At 44.3% G+C, this 21,032-nt stretch overlaps 1 protein-coding gene across 1 annotated transcript in view; it reads left to right on the top strand.

Moving 5' to 3' along the window:
- The window catches only part of CELSR1 (cadherin EGF LAG seven-pass G-type receptor 1), a 314,186-nt gene that overhangs the window by 148,581 nt on the left and 144,573 nt on the right, over positions 1-21,032 (top strand). Inside the window, exons 3-5 of the mRNA XM_060246078.1 lie at positions 5,631-5,853; positions 9,678-9,793; positions 20,521-20,609. Of these exons, the coding sequence (XP_060102061.1) occupies positions 5,631-5,853; positions 9,678-9,793; positions 20,521-20,609 (428 nt within the window). The remainder of the gene's footprint in view (positions 1-5,630; positions 5,854-9,677; positions 9,794-20,520; positions 20,610-21,032) is intronic.

Here is a 21,032-nt window from a genome sequence, read left to right as displayed (position 1 = left end):
CATTCCAGCACGTGCAAGTGGAGGAGTGGGGAATCAAACCCGGTTCTCCCAGATAAGAGTCCGCACACTTAACCACAACAAGCAGGTTGCCCAGCACCAAATGAAGGCTGCTGGAAGTGGGTGGGGCTAAGAAGGCAGGGTGAATCCAGAGCCCACGCCTCTCTGACCCTGCCACCCATCAGCCAGTTGTTGTTTAAATTTGCTAATTGATTGGGTGGATGAGGGAGAGGAGGTGATTTTTTACAAATTTATTGGCAAAATTGGAAGTTTAGTCATAGGAATACTGTATTACTAGATCTTAGATAGAGCGCTGGATTGAGCTGGAGGGAGGGGCAGGATAAGTTGTACGCATTGTAGACTCTTCGCTCTGACACGACCTCCCCGCCACAAATGATACAGTGAAAGCACTCGAGGCACCGAGCACGTCTTCTAGTCCATTTCTGGATTCCTTCACTACACTCAGTCTGGAGGAGGTTGGCAGGATACTTTTTGCTGTATGCCCTACCACCTGTGGGTTGGACCCATGCCCATCCTGACTTATAAATCTAGCCAGCGATGCTATATGAACCACTGCAGGCTATTGTCAACAGATCCCTCTTAGAAGAGATCTTTCCCACACCTTCAAGAGGCTGTGCTCCGTCCCCTCTTGAAAAAAAACCATCTGCAGAACTGGCTGTATTGGAAAACTATTGGCCAGTGTTGAACCTACCCTTTTTGGGTAAGGTCATAGAACGGACGGTGGCAATTCAGCTACAGGGATTCCTAGATGACACTTCCATACTGGATCCATTCCAGCCTGGCTTTCGACCAGGTCACAGAACGAAGATGGTTCTGGTCACCCTCATAGATGATCTCATGCAACATCTGGATCGGGGTGGTTCAGCTGTGCTGTTACTACTAGATCTGTCAGCTGCATTTGATACGGTTGACCAACAGCTACTGTCTAGCTGCCTCACTGATGTGGGGCTCTAGGGGTCTGCCTTGCAATGCATGACCTCTTTTCTCCAAGGACGGGGACAAAGGGTGGTGATAGGGGAAGAATCATCCCGAAGGCACCCACTTATATGTGGTGTGCCACAGGGTGCAGTTCTGTCCCCGATGTTATTTAACAGCTATATGCATCCCCTTGCCCAGATTGTCAGGAGGTATGGGCTGGGATGTCACCAATATGCAGATGACACCCAGCTCTACCTATTGATGGGTGGCGAGTCTGACTGTGCCCCGAATAATCTAGACCTGGCTCTTCAAGCTGTAGCATCTCGGCTGAGGCTGAGTTGGCTAAAGCTGAATCCGATGAAGACGGAGGTTCTCTATCTGAACCAGGATGGCCCAGGAAGGGATATTCCTCTGCCAACTCTTCATGGGGTGCCACTAATACCGGCCCCTAAAGTCAAGAGTTTGGGAGTGCTCCTGGAGTCCTCTCTGGCAATGGAGGTCCAGGTAGCAGCCACTATCAAACCTGCCTTTTTTCATCTTCGGTGGGTACAGCAGCTGGCCCCTTTCCTGGAGCATGATGACTTAGCAATGGTGATCCATGCTATGGTCACCTCGAGAATAGATCACTGTAATGCTCTCTACATGGGGCTACCCTTGACCCTGATATGGAAACTTCAGTAATGCAGAGCACTGCAGCACAGTTGTTAATGGGGCTCCCTCGATGGGAGCACATTCAACCAGTGCTGAAAGAGCTGCACTGGCTACCTATTGTGTTCTTACTCCGTGTCAAGGTGTTGGTATTGACCTTTAAAGCCCTTTGTGGTCGAGGGCCTGCCTATCGACAGAACCGCCATTCTCCATACATTTCTCAGAGAGCACTGCATTCAGGGACACAAAACCTACTGTCTATATCCGGACCAAGGGAGGCCAGACTGTGTTCTACACAGGCTAGGGCCTTCTCAGTGGCAGCACCAGAAATGTGGAATGCCCTCCCGGAGGCCATAAGGGCCCTGCGAGATCTTTCTCAGTTCCGCAGGGCGTACAAACTGAATTATTTCAGCAAGCCTTCAGCACCTAAACCGGGAGAGGACTGCCACCCTACACTGCTGAGGAACTATGATCATTATAGGATCACTGCTGGAAGGAAGAAAGATCCCGCCTATACTGAAGTTGAATAGCACCTTAAAATGTATTTTAAATTGTTTTTTTTATCATTTTAAATTGTAATTGTAAATGCTTTTGAACTGCCCTGAGTCCGCTTCTGGAGAGGGCAGGATATAAGACTAAAGTAGGAAGGAAGGAAGGAAGGAAGGAAGGAAGGAAGGAAGGAAGGAAGGAAGGAAGGAAGGAAGGAAGGAAGGAGGGAGACCTGTGTGCAGGCTGAGGGCTTTGGCTGTGGAGGCAATCAACACTCTGCACCAGCGCAGGGTAAGGGGAACTTGGCAGGTGGTGTGCTCCCTGGAGGACTCCAGCTGTGCTGCTCTAGGATTTCTCTTTATGGCTTCCATAGAGAGGAATCCTAGAGTGTCACAACATGGCCACCATTTTGTCTCCCGCCAGGGGTGGCAGCCTCACGGGGGTGGGGGCCTCAGATTGGGGGATCCCCCACCCCGGGTGGGGAATTGGCATGCCTGCTATGGCATTATACCCCACTGAGTCCCTCTCCACCTCAAACTCTGCCCTTCCCAGTCTCCACCCCCAAAATCTCCAGGAATTTCCCATCCCAGAGCTGGCAAACCTACTTGGGATCAGGTACCTGAAGGACTGTTTCCTTCCGTATTGTCCAGTCCTTTGCCTCCCAAGTACTGTTCTCTGTGCCCTCTTTCTCAGATGAGGCAGGTAGCAGCTATGAAGAGCATTTTTGTTAAATAGTGAGTCCAGACAGCTCTCATCTCAACACAACTTGTTTATTAGCAAGAACAGTCACGAGCAAAACAGACAATAATAACAAACTATACACATTTGGAACAGGGAAAACCATACCCCACAGGCAGGCACTGTCCAATCCTGTGCTGCTCTCCAGGATCCTTCATTTGCATGACTTTGTTACATGCCTAGCATCCTGATTGGCCAGTTCCAATAGAACATCCATTTAGGATGTAGGCTTCAGGATCCTGGGTTGCAATAAGTGTCTGTCTCAAGCTCCGGCAACAAAACAGAACCATTAACTTAATACATAATAATTATTAGTGGTGGCACTTCACCTTTGGAATGCCTTCCCCCTTGAAACTTGCCTGTGCCCTCACATACTGTCTTTTAGGCACCAGGCCAACATTTTCCTTTTTATTCAGATGTTTAAATAAGGATTTTTATCTTTTTGCTGTTTTGTGGTCCCTTCTGGTCTTATGTTAGTTAAGATAGGTGTACAGATTGGCTTTACACTGCTTTATGCTGTATAATTAATGTCCCCGGCTTGGCTTTTTATTGATAATTTTCCATATTATGATTTATGATACTGAGATCAGGAATCTGGAGATGTGATATATAAATTCTGTATTAAATAAGTAAGTAAGAAAGAAAAGCCCTGAGATAGAATCCAAATCATTACCATTCCTGTAGACATAAAGTGTATGAAAGAGTACTTGTTTACATAATCATGGATTCAGAATTTCTCTCTGGATTCTTTGAGTTAGCAACTTTGATTTACACTGATTAAGACTTCCAGGAATTTCTAGCCATACACTATTTTGCTCCTTCCAGAGGCACTGTTCCTCTCTAGCAAACTTGGCACCCTGCTTACATCTACATCGCAGAGACAACAATCTTGGCATCCTTTACAAGATCACTTGGCTTTGGGCAAAGAGGAAGGAAGGAAGGAAGGAAGGAAGGAAGGGAGGGAGGAAGGAAGGAAGGAAGGAAGGAAGGAAGGAAGGAAGGAAGGAAGGAAGGAAGGAAGGAAGGAAGGAAGGAAGGAAGGAAGGAAGGAAGGAAGGAGTTGCTGAGATAGCTGGGCAGATTTCTTCAGAATCATATGTGCAACTTGCAGGAGTAAACAAACCCACATTTATCATGGCAAATCAGTTGAGTTTAGGAGTTAATGTCCCAGGATAATTAGTTGCATAAAGAGGTTTGTTAGAGCATACAAAGATGGTGTCCTGTTGTAGATATTCCTCTGTTATGGTGCTTATGCACATCACCTTTATGCAGCTGACAGATGTCTCCTTGACCCAACCATCTTATATAGGACTTCTTCTTTTGCTCACCTCTTAGAGGCACCTGGCTTTTTAAAAGCCTGTAGACCTTGCTTTCTGATGTGGAAGCCTTTCAGTGCAGATGTGGTCCTTATTCCAAACAGGGGAAACCAGTAGGGTGAGCACACAGGCTTGTCTGTTTGCCAAGAGACCTTCTTCACTTTGGTGAAATTTGTAGTGCTCACTGAAGAGGCTATTAAAGCTTTCTTTTAAGAATGTGGCATTTATTTCGTTATTCCAGTGTTCCTGCATATAAACATGGAAGCCAAATAGTGGGTTTATTTGTTCGTGTCTTTCTTTCAAAGTATTTGCATGTGTTCGTGACAGCATCCTGTCCAGTGGATTTCTACAAGCCCTGAAATGTCATTCTAGTGGCAGTGAGGATTTTTATCATTTGGTATGTGACATTTAAGTGGACAAAAACTCACAGTTAACTTCTGATGTAGGTCTGTGCCACTTGTGGTGACTCACTTTGCATTTCTGAGCAATTCATTTTGACAAGCAGAAATGTAGTGGCTGGAATTATTGTTGATCACAGGATTAAGTGGCAGGATAGGCTCTGATTGGATGCTTTGCTTGTAATGTAGGCAGAACCCTTAGTGGTTCTAATTATGTTCTAATAACTCTTTCGGGCATCTTAAATGTATTTTGCGCTCGTAGCATCATAGGGTTGCCAAGTCCAATTCAAGAAATATCTGGGGACTTTGGGGGTGGAGCCAGGAGACTTTGGGGGTGGAGCCAGGAGACATTAGGGGTGGAGCCAAGATCAAGGCTGTGACAAAAATAATTGAACTCCAAAGGGAGTTCTGGCCATCACATTTAAAGGGACAGCACACCTTTTCAATTCCTTCCTTCCATAGGAAATAATGAAGGATAGGGGCACCTTCTTTTGGGGCTCATAGAATTGGACCCCCTGGTCCAATCTTTTTGAAACTTTGGGGGGTATTTTGGGGAGAGGCACTAGATGCTATACCGAAAAGTTGGCACCTCTACCCCAAAAAACATCCCCCCCAGAGCCCCAGATACCCATGGATCAATTCTCCATGATTCTCTATGGGAATAAATCTCCATAGGGAATAACAGAGTTCCCAGCAGACATTTTCCTCCCCTCCCCCCGCTTTCTGATGACCCTGAAGCGGGGGGAGGGCCTCCAAACCGGGGGATCCCCTGCCCCTACCTGGGGATTGGCAACCCTATAGCATCATCATGCCATTTAAGTTGTTTTTCCGTCAACTGTGTCAGTGTTTTTCATGTGCATGAAACATTTCACAAAACATTAATCCTTGTTCAGAAGTGGGTAAGAGGGGAACTTTCAGAAAGTTTGTAAGATTGCCAACTTTTAGGGTTGATAGTTGCTATAACTAACCAGCCAGTTTCAAATGGTAAAGTCACTGTTAATGGAATTCACCCTTTCTACAGTCGCTGTGATTTGCTTTGAAAATCTTAAAGGCACACAATTTACCCCGTATCTTATAGTTAATTTTCTATCTTTTTCTTTTATAGGAGAGTCCTGTGAAGTGAACTCTCGTTCTGGACGCTGCTCTCCAGGGGTGTGCAAGAATGGAGGCACGTGTGTTAATCTGCTTATAGGAGGGTTCATGTGTGAGTGCCCGCCAGGAGAATACGAGAAGCCTTATTGTGAGATGACCACGAGAAGTTTTCCTCCCCAGTCCTTCGTTACCTTCAAGGGGTTAAGGCAACGCTTCCATTTCACTGTTTCTCTGAAGTACGCTTAATTTCCTTTCTAAGGTTATATGCTGTTAGTTACCAGCTACTCTTTGCATCATGAGTAAAACCATATTCCAGTTTAAATCAGGAACAGAGCTTGACTTTTCATGCTAAAGTGTTTGCATTGTCTTTCAAAGGTGCCTTGGAGCATTCTGTTATTTTTGAAATGTGTATCTCTCCTTGTATTTTAAGCCTGTTCTATGTAGGTTATGAATGTTTCTTCGGGGATAACTAAAATTGGGTTAGGTGTAGGATTTGCTTCAACATGCATGTCATGGAAGCCCCCCTACAACCTCTGAATGTCTTGTATGTTCAGCCTCAGAAGTGAGAGGACATAGAGCCAGAGGCTTGCCTAGTAAAGTCCATCTATTCAGCTGCAACTATATTTTTAAAATAACTGCCGTGCCCACCAACCATGTCCCTGCTAGAAAACATTTCTAGTTCATCAGCTGTACATAGGCTTTAACTTACACATGCCATATGCCAGAGCTGTAAAAGCAGATGCTATAAAATAATTCAGGCAAAACTCAGACAGAGCAGAGTCGTCTACTTATGCATTGCATACCATTTTAAGAAAAAATTATCCTGTGAAGCTTCTGTCATATTTTTAGATTAATTGTGAGCTATGATCCACCTCCTCTCAAGCTAATGATCACATCAGTGTGGCTTCTTCTGTCAGTCTTGTGTCAACCAATCTGCATGCCTTTTAAAAGAAAAGCCTTCAGATTTCTAGTTTTATAGAGCACCAGCTGGAAAAGTCTTTAGCTGCTGCAACTGGTCCGTGGAGTCAGGATGTTATGAAGAACATGGTAGCCATCCTACATGTGCATGGTCAGAAGTATATTCCAGTGACATCAAGAGACCTGGGCCCTATCTTCATGAGCCTTTATAGAGCCACTATAGGTTTTCTGCTTCTTTTTGGAAGGACCTGCCATGCGTATATGGATAGATGGCATCTCGTGTTTTTTTTTTTTCTTTTCATGCTCATGGATTGAGAGGTGTAGCAGAAGTATAAGTTAAGGTCATTCAACAGTGGAGAGAATTCCTCTCTGACTCTAACCCATGATTTGTTTCTTGCTATGGTTCACATCCTAGTGGTTAGCTTGTGTTTCCTGTCCCCTACCCTTGGTTTTCTGCCTGTGGCCTTGGCATCATGAGATTACTTGTGTCCCTTCTCTTCCTGTCACATGGTTTCCTGTCATGTTTGCAGCTCAGTGAGTCCCAAGCTGCTGCTTGGAGGGTAAAGACGGGTCATGTTCTGGAAAGACTGAAAGCCACTTCTGTAGTGTGATGAAGGCACACAACAAATGAGGTCATGAAGTGCTGAGGTGATACAACAGAAACTCCTACCCACTTGTCTGTCACAGCAAGGCTGTCATTCCAAGAAAATGCAAAAGCTTTGTCATTTACAGGGATCTTTTCCCTAGTTATTAGACAGCATCCTAATGCTTAGGATACAATTAAGAGGTCTATTTACAATCACAGCAAAACTGTCTATGGAAATACTCTGTTACAATATCAACACAGCTAACTTATCCTAACTATTCTCGTTTTCTTACCCCTTTTCACAGGTCAGTTCCCTTATGAATGGTTCTCGCCATTCATCTCTATAGAATTTAAGATTGGTTCACCAGATCAAAGATAGAAGTGGAGAAGTAGAGTTTAGCCTGTCAGAGTTCCACCCTTGACCCAAATGGACTGTTTACTTTCAAAAGTGGACCCCTTTATGCTCTTTTTGAAGATCTCTCTTTGGAGATTCTTCTTCTGATTGGCCAGTAGGTCAATCTAAGATGGCCTCATCTGTACTTATGTAGTTCACTTACCACTTAAAACTTCCAAAAACATGTTTACTACTTAAATACTCTTTCTGTATTTGGCATTCTGCACATACCTTAAAGCATATCCTAACATACGGAATGCATATTAATTGTATAAGAGTCTTGATCATTCTGACATTATAGTAGCACACTTTAAAAATGGTGGTAGAAAGTGACGTCAAATCACAGCCGACTTATGGCAACTCCATAGGGTTTTCAAGGCAAGCAACAAAAAGAGGTGGTTTGCTATTGCCTGCTTCCACATGACAACACTTGGCAGTCTCCCGTCCAAATACTAACAAGGCCTGACCCTGCTTAACTTCTGAGATCAGACATTATCAGGCTACCTGTAAGGACTTAAGAACATAAGAGAAGCCATGTTGGATCAGACCAGTGGCCCATCCAGTCCAACACTCTTTGTCACACAGTGGGAACAAACCCCAAGTGCCATGTGGAGGTCTACCAGTGGAGCCAGGACACTAGAAGCCCTCTCACTGTGCTCCCGCCAAGCACCAAGAATATAGAGCATCACTGCCCCAGACAGAGAGTTCCAACAATAAGCTGTGGCTAATAGCTACTGATGGACCTCTGCTCCATATGTTTATCCAATCCCCTCTTGAAGCTGTCTATGCTTGTAGCTGCCACCACCTGTACAGTTGAAACTAATATAATGTAGTGTTGTTAAAAACGCATCATCGCACACATAATTCTACTTAAATCCCTTATGGTTAGATATGTTCCTCTGAATTGCTTCCCTTCCAGATTCACCGTCAATATCTATATCTTACTATGGCTCTAAAGCCCTAGAATACTTTTAGGCTTATGTTCCAGCACTTGCTGAAACATTTCTATGTTGTACAACTACAAGTGAAGAATCACATGTTGGCCTGTTATCCTGTGATAAAATTTCTCAGCAAATAGCTGAGAAAATCTGCCCTTTGTGCTAGTTTTCTCTTTGTGTGGACGTTCCTTTTACACGAAGGCTCGTTCAGCGCTGGAATCTGCCACCTGAAGTCTGAAATGATGCCATCCATTTTACCTCTTAGACATTCTATCACCTCCTCCTCCTGCATGTGTGAACTGAGGAAACCCAGGAAACAGAACCCAGAAAGGTCCTATGCTGGTAGAAGTAGATTTGATTCCCAGTTGCTTGATGTAGTCAGGGACAGAGAGTAGTTCAGCTCTCATCTCAGTGATGTCCTTGAGTGTGCTGCTTTGTATTCTCTCATATCAATAAATGGTTGTCATTCATTCTTATGGAGAGAAGTAAAGTGCTGTGTTTGGGACACTGTTGTAGTGAAATCAAAACCTGTCCTCCTCTTCTCCTACTGGCAGAAGATAGCAACTGAAGAGGACAAGTGATACTTCCTGGGAAGAGCATTCCAGAGGTTTGGTGCCACTGTTGAGAAGTAGGGCCTTCAAAGATGACCATAGTGGTCAGGAGTAGGTGATCCTACTGGAGAGCCAGTTTGGTGTAGTGGTTAAGTGTGCGGACTCTTATCTGGGAGAACCGGGTTTGATTCCCCACTCCTCCACTTGCACCTGCTGAGATGGCCTTGGGTCAGCCATAGCTCTGGCAGGGGTTGTCCTTGAAAGGGCAGCTGCTGTGAGAGCCTTCTCCAGCCCCACCTACCTCACAGGGTGTCTGTTGTGGGGGAGGAAGGGAAAGGAGATTGTGAGCCGCTCTGAGACTCTTCTGAGTGAAGGACGGGATATAAATCCAATATCTTCATCTACCTCACAGGGTGTCTGTTGTGGGGGAGGAAGGGAAAGGAGATTGTGAGCCACTCTGAGACTCTTTGGAGTGGAGGGCGGGATATAAATCCAATATCTTCTTATCTTCTTCTATCCTTCAGTTTGTTGGTCCCAACCCATATAGGCCTCAGGACTTTAAAAGTCAGTACCTTAAACTTTGCCCAGAAACAAACTGGAGATACTTGTGTTTAAATTATGTGGGTCAGAGAAAATTTTAAATGTGTTTTTTTTTTTTTCTGAACTGTTGCAGGTTTGCAACCAGGGACAGGAATGCTTTGCTTCTCTACAACGGGCGTTTCAATGAGAAGCATGATTTTATTGCACTAGAGATCATTGAAGAGCAGATTCAGCTAACGTTCTCTGCAGGTAAGCTGTTTCCAGTCTGTTTAGCCTGCTAAAACTTAACAGCAACTCTGTGATGGACTCATTGTATTTTGGAAACTCATCTGTGACTTTGTACTGTCACACTTGGGCCATTTGAATAGATTTTGTACTGTCTAAAGTCAGTTTATTCGGATCCCTTCCCTTTTTGTTCTTTGTGTTAATTATTTTTATTACTTCATGGCAGCTGATTTATGCTCACCCACAGAGACCAATGGGTCCTATTGGATTTCAGAATGCTCTGCAGGATTTGGAATCTCCATCTCTCTGAGGCCACTGATGAGGTCCCCACCCCCACCTGACATCCTCTGTGCTTTTGTGGGAGATCATCCCCTTGGTATACCACCAAACTCAGGGAGATGGATCGAGAACTCAGATTACTGAGTGAGTTTGGTGGTGGGTACATGATGAAGCTACAAAAACATATTATAGGATGTTTATGAAATCCTATGAGGTGGCAGTGAAGGTGGTGCTTTTTTCTCCACCTCCATTGCAGCTGCTAGCTCACACCCACACAAGTGTTTAGTGTGATTTGGTCCTTAACATCCCTTACAAAAGCCAGCCAAAATAGTAGTAGTTTGACCAGTCGCTGTAAGGCTTTCATGAGCTTTCATCTCTCAGGAATGCCTGAGAGATGACCCTGGAAGTGTGACAAATAGGATACCCAGAATTTATTGGCCTGACAAGGCTGCCAAAAAGGCATCTGGCTGGCATCCTGGATTCTCATAACTTAGAAGAGTTTTTATTATCATCAAGGAATTTGAACCAGACAACAGAGTTGTTTCAGGTGTATGATAAAATCGTGTTTCAACTCTCTGCTGTTCTGATGTTACAGTCTGAGCAACAATACCAAGCAAGGGAGGTATCCTCAAGAGACTGGTTTGACTGTGAGTTCATAATGTGAAGACCCAAGTGGGTACTATTTACCATCAATATAGGGCGTCAGGCTTTTTTGTTCCCACCAAAGGAGTACTTTGAGCTTAAAACCATATTGCACCAATTGTATAAAAATAAGCAAAAAGCCTTTTTACAGAAATGCTGGGAACCCCTCCTCCAAGCCACAATAAATAACGACACGAGGAAATCCTGGGCCTTGATTTCAGACTCTGTAGGTAGGAAAGGCTTCATAAGTAGCACAATAACAGTAAATACTTGGTATGAACATTTTTTTTGAAGATTTTTCAGGAGAATAGAGTTAATTCAGTAGGAGAATCTGAGTTTAGCTTGGATGATTGTTTAGAGTGGCCTCCGATACAAGCAGCAGAGGTTGAATCCCTGATAGCGCTAACCAAATTGGGGAAAGCCCCCGGGCCTGATGCCATCCCCCCTGAAGCTATTAAGGCATTTCTTGAGTGGTGGGCCCCTTTTTTAGCTGCCCTATTCACTGTATTGATAGGACGGGTTTGATACTCGAAGCTTGGACAAATGCAATAGTTGCCCCTATATTTAAAAAAGGAGATTCTGATACACTATTATAAAAGAGAAATACATTGGAATATTGTGGATGTATAGCTATACTCACTGAGAGTGGGTTTAGCATATGTAATGAGATAAAAAAAAAACCAATGTCGTCCTGGAGAGGTGTTTGTTCTAGGTTTCCTAATAATTTGTAATTCAGTAATTTCTCTCTCCATTCTGTTCTTGAAGTTCCTTTGCAGTAAAACAGCAAAAAAACAAAAAAGAAGTGATGAAATCTGTGAATAGTAACATACTTGCAATCACTCGTTTCTATTATACCAAGGGAAATCAATGCATTCCTGCAGCCCTTAGAGTTTTTAACCACAAAATCAGTGCTAAACTGCTTTATGGTATTCCAATCTGGATCACAACCCTTAATAAAGCAGTAGAACGAATACAATCCAGCTTTTTAAGGAAAATATTAGGGCTGCCAGTGTGTGTGCCCTATGCAGCTGACAGTAATAAAAACAAATAAAATACAATTCCTTTAACATTGATAATATAATATATAAACTAATCCATAAAAGCTATTACTTAAAAGTAGCAGATACCTAAAGTATGTTATAATCACATTCCAGAACAACTGGCTTAGCTGTATAGAACTTTATTGGCAAATAATTGCCAAAATATAGGAAACAGCAATGTAAGAGCCCAAATGAATCCCTTCCTCACCCAACTTTTATGGGTGTTTTATCATTTGAGTTTCACTTTCCAAACAGGAATATTGAAGAAGTCCAACATGAATAGAAATCATCACAGTTACACGTAGAGTTGTGCAAATTGTTAGCAGCACACTGCCAAAATACACCTGCTCAGTTATGTAGTTGTTTTTATGTATTCTCACCTGCTAGGTTATGTATTTGATGTGGCCTTTGCTGCTGAACAAAGTTTTTTTTTTCCTTTCAGCTGTATCTGCCACAAAATAGTTGTTTTAAGACGAATTGGATTTATTGGCCACGATGCGTTTTTAATAATTTAAGATAACGGTTATTTGGTTTAACTGTAGTTGGAGCAAATATGTTTCCATTTATTAGAAAAATGCTTGATACTGGCCACTGACTTTAGTAGAACTAAAGAGACAGTTCTATTCTCTGCTGAGTTACTCCAGTCTAAACCATGATTCCAGTCATAGCTTGGTTATGCTGTTGGACATAGGCCTCCTGTTGGATAAACTGGTGAGAGCAGTGACCAGGGTGTCTTTACTAGCTTTGGCTGATGAGCCAGCTGCACCGTTCCTGGACAGGAAAGATCTCGTCACTGTAGTACATGCCCTGGTAATATCTGGATTAAATCAGTAGTGGAAAGTGCTGTTTTACACCACTGTTTTAATTTTTGAGTAGTTTTATTTTTTAAATTTAAAAAAAATAAAAAGAAAGTGCTGTCATGCTACAACCAATTTATGGTGACCCTGTAGAGTTCCCGAGGCAAGAGACATGAGGTGCCTCTGCGTAGTGACCCTGACAGTCCCATGGAGAACACACTGCAGTAATCTAATCCAAGCTTTTAACTGGATGGCCCAGACTAGTCTGATATTGTTAGATCTCAGGAGCTAAGCAGGGTCGCCCCTGGTTAGAATTTGGATGGGAGACTGCCGACCCTCCTTAGCTTCTGAGATCTGACAATATCAGACTAGTCTGGGCCATCCAGTTAAAGGCTTGGATTAGATTACTGCAGTGCATTCTCCATGGGATTGTCCTTGAAGATTGTTCAGAAGTTACAGTTGGTACAGACTGTCATAGGGACCATGACAGTCCAATTTTGGTCCATCTGTTACTGCTGGTCTCTATTTAAAGTGCCGGTACTGACCTTTAAAGCCCTATATATCTTGGGATGAGCATAGCTGCACCACCATCTCCTCCCATATAAATCTGCCTGTCCACTACAAATATCTTTGGAGGCCCCACTTCAAGTTCCTTCACCATCTGAGGCTAGACAGGTGACAGCCTGAAAATTCTCATGCCAAACCTTCAGAACTCTCCCAAGGAAGATTTATTGGTCTCCCTCTATTATTGTCTTCCATCAGTGGGTAAAGACTTGCTTGTTTTGTCTGACATGCTGCCAACAACTGTGATTGGCCCTCCTCCCTTGTGAGGTTGTTATGTGTGTTTATGTTTTTATTAAATTGTTCATTTTATGTATACATTATTTTAAACGTTTTAATGTTTTGATCACAATTTCGGGGACCCTTTTTGGATAGAAAGGCAGTACATAAACGTTTTAAATGAATAAATAAACTCGTTGGCTTCAGTATACATAGGCTGGGTAACTCTGCATAGGACTGCACCATTATGCTCAAATATTTGACCTTACTGAGCCGGGCGTCATAGAGCGAGTCACAGGAACTTTAGAAAGCAAAGATTCAGTACCTTGAATGCTCTTGTTTGTACTTTCATGCAAGAGATGCAATTAGATGTAAAGATTTATATGGGAGGAGATGGTGGTGCAGCTATGCTCATCCCAAGATATATAGGGCTTTAAAGGTCAGTACCGGCACTTTAAATAGAGACCAGCAGTAATAGATGGACCAAAATTGGACTGACATGGTCCCTATGACAGTCTGTACCAACTGTAACTTCTGAACAGTCTTCAAGGACAGTCCCATGGAGAATGCATATATTTGCTAAGTCTAATTGCAAATCAGCCTATAATGTATAGTGGCCAGAGTGGATTTCTGTCTACATGCTATCATGCTTGTGTTGGTGTCTGTTACCTGTCAGCTACGGTTGCCAATCCCCAGGTGGGGGCAGGGGATCCCCTGGTTTGGAGGCCCTCCCCCCACTTCAGGGTCATCAGAAAGCGGGGGGAGGGGAGGGAAATGTCTTCTGGGAACTCTGTTATTCCCTATGAAGATTTATTCCCATAGAAAATCATGGAGAATTGATCCGCGGGTATCTGGGGCTCTGGGGGGGGGGGGCTGTGTTTTGGGGTAGAGGCACCGAATTTTCAGTATAGCATCTAGTGCCTCACCCCAAAATTTCCCCCAAGTTTCAAAAAGTTTGGACTAGGGGGTCCAATTCTATGAGCCCCAAAAGAAGGTGCCCCTATCCTTCATTATTTCCTATGGAAGGAAGGAATTGAAAAGGTGTGCCGTCCCTTTAAATGTGATTGCCAGAACTCCCTTTGGAGTTCAATTATGCTTGTCACAGCCTTGATCTTGGCTCCACCCCAGTGTCTCCTGGCTCCACCCCCAAAGTCCCCAGATATTTCTTGAATTGGACTTGGCAACCCTACTGTCAGCCTATTTTGTCTTGACAAGGAGAGGTAATGGGAAAGAGAAATTGTGATGCAAGAGGAAAGATGCTTGTCTTATTTTTATTCCTGTCTAGCCAGACGCTATTGGCAAAAAAGTTGTTCAGTCCAGGACATTGCCAAGAAAATAAAAAGGAAAGCGGTGCAATTGTTTAATCTCAGACTCTTTGAGATAGGAAACGGGGCCTGTAAATCTGCATGTTTAATAGAATGGTTTGCTTTACAAAAAACCCCTCATGTCTGTGAAAATCCCCCCCTCCCACTTTAAAAGGGCCAAGACTGCTGTGAGTCAAGCACAGAGCACCTACTTTGCATGCAGATGGTCCCAGGTTCATCCCCTGGAATGAGGACTGGGTAGCAGGTGATGTGAAGAAACTCTACCAGACAGACCCCTTGGATAGCTGCCAGGCTGAGTAGGCAGTGCTAACCTTGCAAAAGCAAAGGTCTGACTCAGGATAATGGAACTTCTTGTGTGTGTGTTCAGCTGTTTTTGCCTACGACATATTGCTCAGCCGGATCCCACAGAAACGCTCGAATTTTGTTGAAGTGATTGGTGAACTGCATGCCCATCTGAAGCCACGTATGCAGTTAATGCAGCAGCTGACTAGAGCTGATTGGGAGCCATTATGTTTCTGTTCTTTTCTTTTTTGGGGGAAAATATATAAAATAGGATCCCAGGTGGGAGAGGCGTTTAAGATTGTACCATAATGTGGAGCTGGAGGACAAAAGGAGTCCGTAAACTCAAGCGTGCAGCAACAGCCAAATCGACAAGCACCCAATTTGACTAACTCGTGTAGAAGCTGCATGCAAATCGAAAGCAGCTGGCAAAGGGTGCAGCAATGAACACCATCTCCTCCCGTGTTGAGCTGTCATGATCCTGGGCCTAGTGAGGCCTACAGGCTCCGGAGAAGCCTGACTAGGAATTACAACAGAAAGCCTACATTTCCCAGGATCCCTTCTGTCCCTTGGATTGGGTGGCAAGGTTTTGGAGGGAAACTAGCCCAGGGAGGGGTGGGACCTGGGAGGAAAACATAAAATGGCCAAGCACAACCAGGCACAACTTGAAGAGGCTGCAGGCAGGGAAGCTCTCTCTCTGGAAGGCTGAACTGGAGGCAGGCCGTGGTCTAGAGACCTTGCAGCAGGGAATAGATCCCTCACTAGGGTTGCCATTCCCCAGGTGGGGGCAGGGGATCCCCCAGTTTGGAGGTCCTCCCTCCCACTTCAGGGTCATCAGAAAGCTGCTGGGGGAGGAGGGAAGTGTCTGCTGAGCACTCCATTATTTGCTATGGAGACTGATTCCCATAGGGTATAATGGAAAATTGATCTGCAGGTATCTGGGGCTCTGGGCAGCTATTTTCTGAGGTAGAGGCACCAATATTTCAGCATAGTATCCAGTGCCTCTTCTCAAAACACCCTCCAAGTTTCAAAAAGATTGGACCAGGAGGTCCAATTCTATGAGCTCCAAAAGTAGGTGCCCCTATTCATTATTGCCAGTGGAGGGAAGGCATTTAAAAGGTGTGCTGTCCCTTTAAATGTGATGGCCAGAACTCCCTTCAGAGTTCAATTATGCTTGTCACAACCTTGCTCTTAGCTCCACCCCCAAAGTTCCGAGATATTTCTTGAATTGGACCTGGCAACCCTATCCCTCACCCATACGGTTGCCAATCCCCAGGTGGGGGCGGAGGATCCTCCGGTTTGGATGCCCTCCCCCTGTTTCAGGGTCATCAAAAAGTGTTGGGGGGGGGAATGTCTGCTGGGCAGTCCATTATTTCCCATGGAGACCAGTTCCCATAGGGTATAATGGAGAATTGATCCATGGGTATCTGGGGCTCTGGAGAGGCTGTTTTTTTGAGATAGAAGCACCAAATGTTCAGCATAGCATTTGGTGCCTCTCCTCAAAATACCCCCCAAGTTTCAAAAAGATTGGATTGGGGGGTCCAGTTCTATGAGCCCCAAAAGAAAGTGCCCCTTTCCTTCATTATTCCAAATGGAGGGAAGGCATTTAAAAGGAGTGGTCCCTTTTAATGTGATGGCCAAAACTCCCTTCGGAGTTCAGTTGTGCTTGCCACACCTTTGCTCCTGGCTCCAACCCCAAAGTCCCCAGATATTTCTTGAGTCAGACTTGGGAACCCTACTCGCCCAAAGGAGGTGTTGCGTTTGGGAATTAGAGCAGGTAATGTTTAGCTGAATGCATCAAGGTTTCTGTTTATTTGCACCAACCTTTGCTGTTTTCATATTCACTATTGCACTAAACGTTTATCACCCACTTTTCGTTCTAGAGCACTATTAATAAACTCCTTTTGTTGTTTTCTTGCCTGGGTCCTCATGTCTCCTTGGTCACAGTCAGGGGGAACACACAAGAACACAGTTCCAGCGGGCTTGGCGTTAGGGGAGTGACCTAATATGCAAATGAGCTCCTGCTGGGCTTCTTCTACAAAAAGCCCTGTGTGAAACAATGGTGATGTCAGGGGTGTGGCCTAATATGCAAATGAGCTCCTGCTGGGCTTTTTCTACAAAAACCCTGGTCACGGTTAAGAGGATTTACTAATAAGGAAGACAGGGGGGCTGGGTGCTCTGGGACCTCCCATGTAGACCCTTACCGGAGTGGCGGCAGCCAGTAGAAGGCCCTCCTAGGCCCCTGCTGTGTGACCTGAGCTCTCGGAGCTGCCAGTCAAACTATGGACAACCGCTATGGGTGTTTCTAGGACTCCCAGAAATCCACTTCCAGCTTTGGCTAGGAATTAATCAATCATATCGGTTAATCATATCACTGCCAGGTTGTCTGGAAAAATGGACTGATAACAAACCAAACGAACTGCCAAGGAAGATACCTGGTTTATTTTCCAGTTCGGGCATGAGGCGATGAAACAAACCAGTTTGGAGTGATCCACAGATCAGCCTATTTTGAGCACAAATCATAATTCATTGTTTGTTTCATGCCCATGCCTAATCCATATTTGTATGCAACACCTCTCTGTATAAGCAGTGCAGGTGTGTGTATTGAAGCGTAGCAACAGTTGACATGAACACAGACAGATATAAAGAATGGCTTAAAACAAGCTGAATTAGTCCTTATTTGGGGTGGGGGGGGGAGGGTCCTTCTCTTATTCTTTTGTGGTGGGAACTTTTATCCAAGTTGCCTAAGCACTCTGTTCAGCATGACAGACCCTTGTGTACTTTTGTGGTAAATCTTTGTTTTGTTATAAATAAGGAACAGCAGTGAGTAAGTCACCAGGCTGCTTGTACTGGTCTCTGTAACTAATCTGACACTTTCAGCTTGATCAAATTCAAGCTTTAAATATTGTTTGAAGAAAGGAAGCTGTGTCATTATTTGTGCAGTTAGGACTTCTGCAATTTTCTGGGAAGAAAAATGTTTTCTTTGTTCTTCTGCACCTTATCTGATAGCCCTGAAAGCCGCAAAAGGCACAGTTTTTTTTTTTTACCAGAGTAACAACTGTTTTCACTATAATGGTTTGCCGGAAACATTTTCTTTTACATTTTGTCCAGAAAAATATGTTTTATTCTTATTTTTGCGAAAATCTGAAGACTTTCAACGGCTTCAGCACTAAGACGCTTTAAGCCAGTTTGGTGTAGTGGAGAGCCAGTTTGGTGTAGTGGTTAAGTGCGCGGACTCTTATCTGGGAGAACCGGGTTTGATTCCCCACTCCTCCACTTGCACCTGCTAGCATGGCCTTGGGTCAGCCATAGCCCTGGCAGAGGTTGTCCTTGAAAGGGCAGCTGCTGGGAGAGCCCTCTCCAGCCCCACCCACCTCACAGGGTGTCTGTTGTGGGGGAGGAAGGTAAAGGGCGGGATATAAATCCAATATCATCATCTTCTTCTTCTTCTTCTTCTTCTTCTTCTTCATATGTGCCCCAGAGAGCACTGAGATCCAGCTCTCAGAACTTACTAACAATCCCTGGGCCAAGAGAAGCTAGGTTGAAGGCTACTAGGGAGCAGGCCTTCTCAGTGATAGCCCCTCGTTGGTGGAACGACCTTCCAGAGATGGTGCGAGCCCTGCGGGACCTGAACCAATTCCGCAGGGCTTGCAAAACATTTCTTTTCCAGCTGGCTTTCGAGATAGAACCTGATTAATCCGACGTGTGGACATCTAGCCATCTTGTGGATATTATGATTACAGTATTTTAGCACCTATTTCATGTATTTTATCTATTTTAAATAATCACTATGTAATTGATATATTTAAAATTGTTTATATTGTTTTAGATGAATCATGGGATCCCCATGTCTGTTAGCCGCCCTGAGCCCGCCTTGGCGGGGGAGGGCGGGATATAAAAATAAAGTTTATTTATTTATTTATTCTTATTCTTATTCTTCTTCTGTTGTAGGATGCTTTTATATTTGTATGCATGCAGTAGGTGTCGTTTGCGTATCAGTTTGCATGAACGTAGCATAGGCCAGCTCACAACTAATAGTTTTTGTCTTTCATCTGGAAGGGCATCTAAGTGATGCTAGGATTTCAGTGTTAGAGGACATCATATGTTGACATTAACCTTCGCAGCAATGTGCATGTTATATCAGCTTTGAACCACCCACCTCACCTTCCTCCAGTTGAAAGCAGGCAAAAATCTTCCACCTCCTGTTCATAGTGTGTTCAAGACCATATGGAGAAAAGTTATATTAGATAGAAAACCACTACAGTGGTTAAAGTACCCAGCTAGAGGACTGATCCCCAATATGATGTCCATGGCCACTGAGGCATCTGCCAGTATAAGCACTGGTGCCTGCTTCCTTCTTTCTCAAAGTATCTCTTTTACAAAGAAAAACAAAATCTTAGTTTTCTTCCACCTTACCGAAGCAGGTGATGCTTTAGTAGAGCCAGGGCCAGCCCTAGGGCGCATAGCGCCCCAGGCAGCCTCACTGCCCACCTCCCCCCTCTGCAGCACCCCTGCCCTCCCGCGGCACCGCTCCGCATCCACCCCCCCCTCTGTAGTGCTGCCTCCTCCTCCTCTATCCCTTCCTCTGGATTTTAATGCCGAGGGAACTGGGCCCGGTGTTCCTGGGGCTCTTTAAAGGCTTCCCCCCTGCCGATCAGCTGATCGACAGGGGGGGACAGCCTCTGAAGAGCAACGAGAACACGGCGCTTCACCGCGGGTTCCCAGGCATTAAAATCCAGAGGGAGGAGGAGGCTGGGGAGGCAAATAGGCATTTGCCGAGGGGGCAGGGCAGGGGGCATCTTAGGCAATTGCCTAGTTTGCCTCGTGGGTGAGTCGGCCCTAAGTAGAGCCCAAGAAGCCTTTGCATATGCAGAAGCAGTCATTTGAAAATGGCTGCTTCCATTCTAGAAGACTTGAACTTCCCCATGTTTTCTGAGTGGTTGCAACCTTCACAGCAGCTATTTTGTGGTAGCATCCATGATTTGCTTATACACACACACACACACGCTCGCTCTGTCTGTCTGTCTGTCTGTCTGTCTGTCTGTCTGTCTGTCTGTCTATCTATCTATCTATCTATCTATCTATCTATCTATCTATCTATCTATCTATCTATCTATCTATCTATCATCATCATCATCTAAAACAAATACAACATGTAAATATATTGCAAACATGTGAAAGCCAATTAAAACAAAACTACCTTCACATACTTATGAAAGACAACAATGGAGAGAAGTAGACAAATATCCCTGCAGAGGCAGTTCCAGAGCTTTGGCACCATGACTAAGAAGGCAGTTTCTCAGGTTGCCACCTGTCTAGCCTCTTATTGTGGGGCCGCCCAAAGCAGGGCCTCTGAAGATGATTGGACTGTTCAAGTAGGTTCATATGGGAGTAGGAAGTCCTTGAGATATACTGGTCCCACCTCATAAAGGGTTTGTTGTAAGTATCAAATAGGGAAAGATATTCTACCTTAAGCCCCTTGGTGGAAAAGCAGGATAAAAAAGCACAAGAAATATTAAGTGTTCATTTTTTTTTCTCGTCTAAATGTCAGTCACATAAATGGAAATGCATGTTTCTGAGTGACTATTCTGCTGCATGTAACTTTTCAGGAGAAACCAGCACAACCGTTTCACCATTCGTTCCAGGAGGGGTTAGTGATGGACTGTGGCACTCTGTACAAGTAGACTACTATAATAAGGTAAGATAAGAGTTTTGCTGATATTCTTCATATGCTGAATTGGCCTCAATTAATGGTATACTAATCCTATCATTACAATGGACTAATATGATACACTTTTGACCATTGTGAATATCCAGTATTTTTTTTTTTACTGTTTCTGCGTTCGCCATTGTGTTGTGTTGTCTCTTTGAAACCTGCTCGGGGGGGGGGGGGGGCGTGTTCAATGAGCTGAGATGGCGTATTAAATTTTAATTGAATAAATAAGTCTACAAATGTGATCCACGATCGTTTCTTTTCTACAAATGTGATCCACAGTGGTGCTACTTTTCAGACATTACAGGACCACCTCCGCTCATATTGTCCAATCCACCATTTATATGGTCTGTGTTTCGAAGCTGGGCTGGATTTTAATGAATGTCTTTTACTATTCGTTTTTATTAC

This window comes from Heteronotia binoei, chromosome 8 (assembly GCF_032191835.1).
Source record: "Heteronotia binoei isolate CCM8104 ecotype False Entrance Well chromosome 8, APGP_CSIRO_Hbin_v1, whole genome shotgun sequence".
Lineage (NCBI taxonomy): Eukaryota > Metazoa > Chordata > Lepidosauria > Squamata > Gekkonidae > Heteronotia > Heteronotia binoei.
Note: the sequence above shows the minus strand (reverse complement) of the source record. Positions and strands in the feature narration are given on the sequence as shown.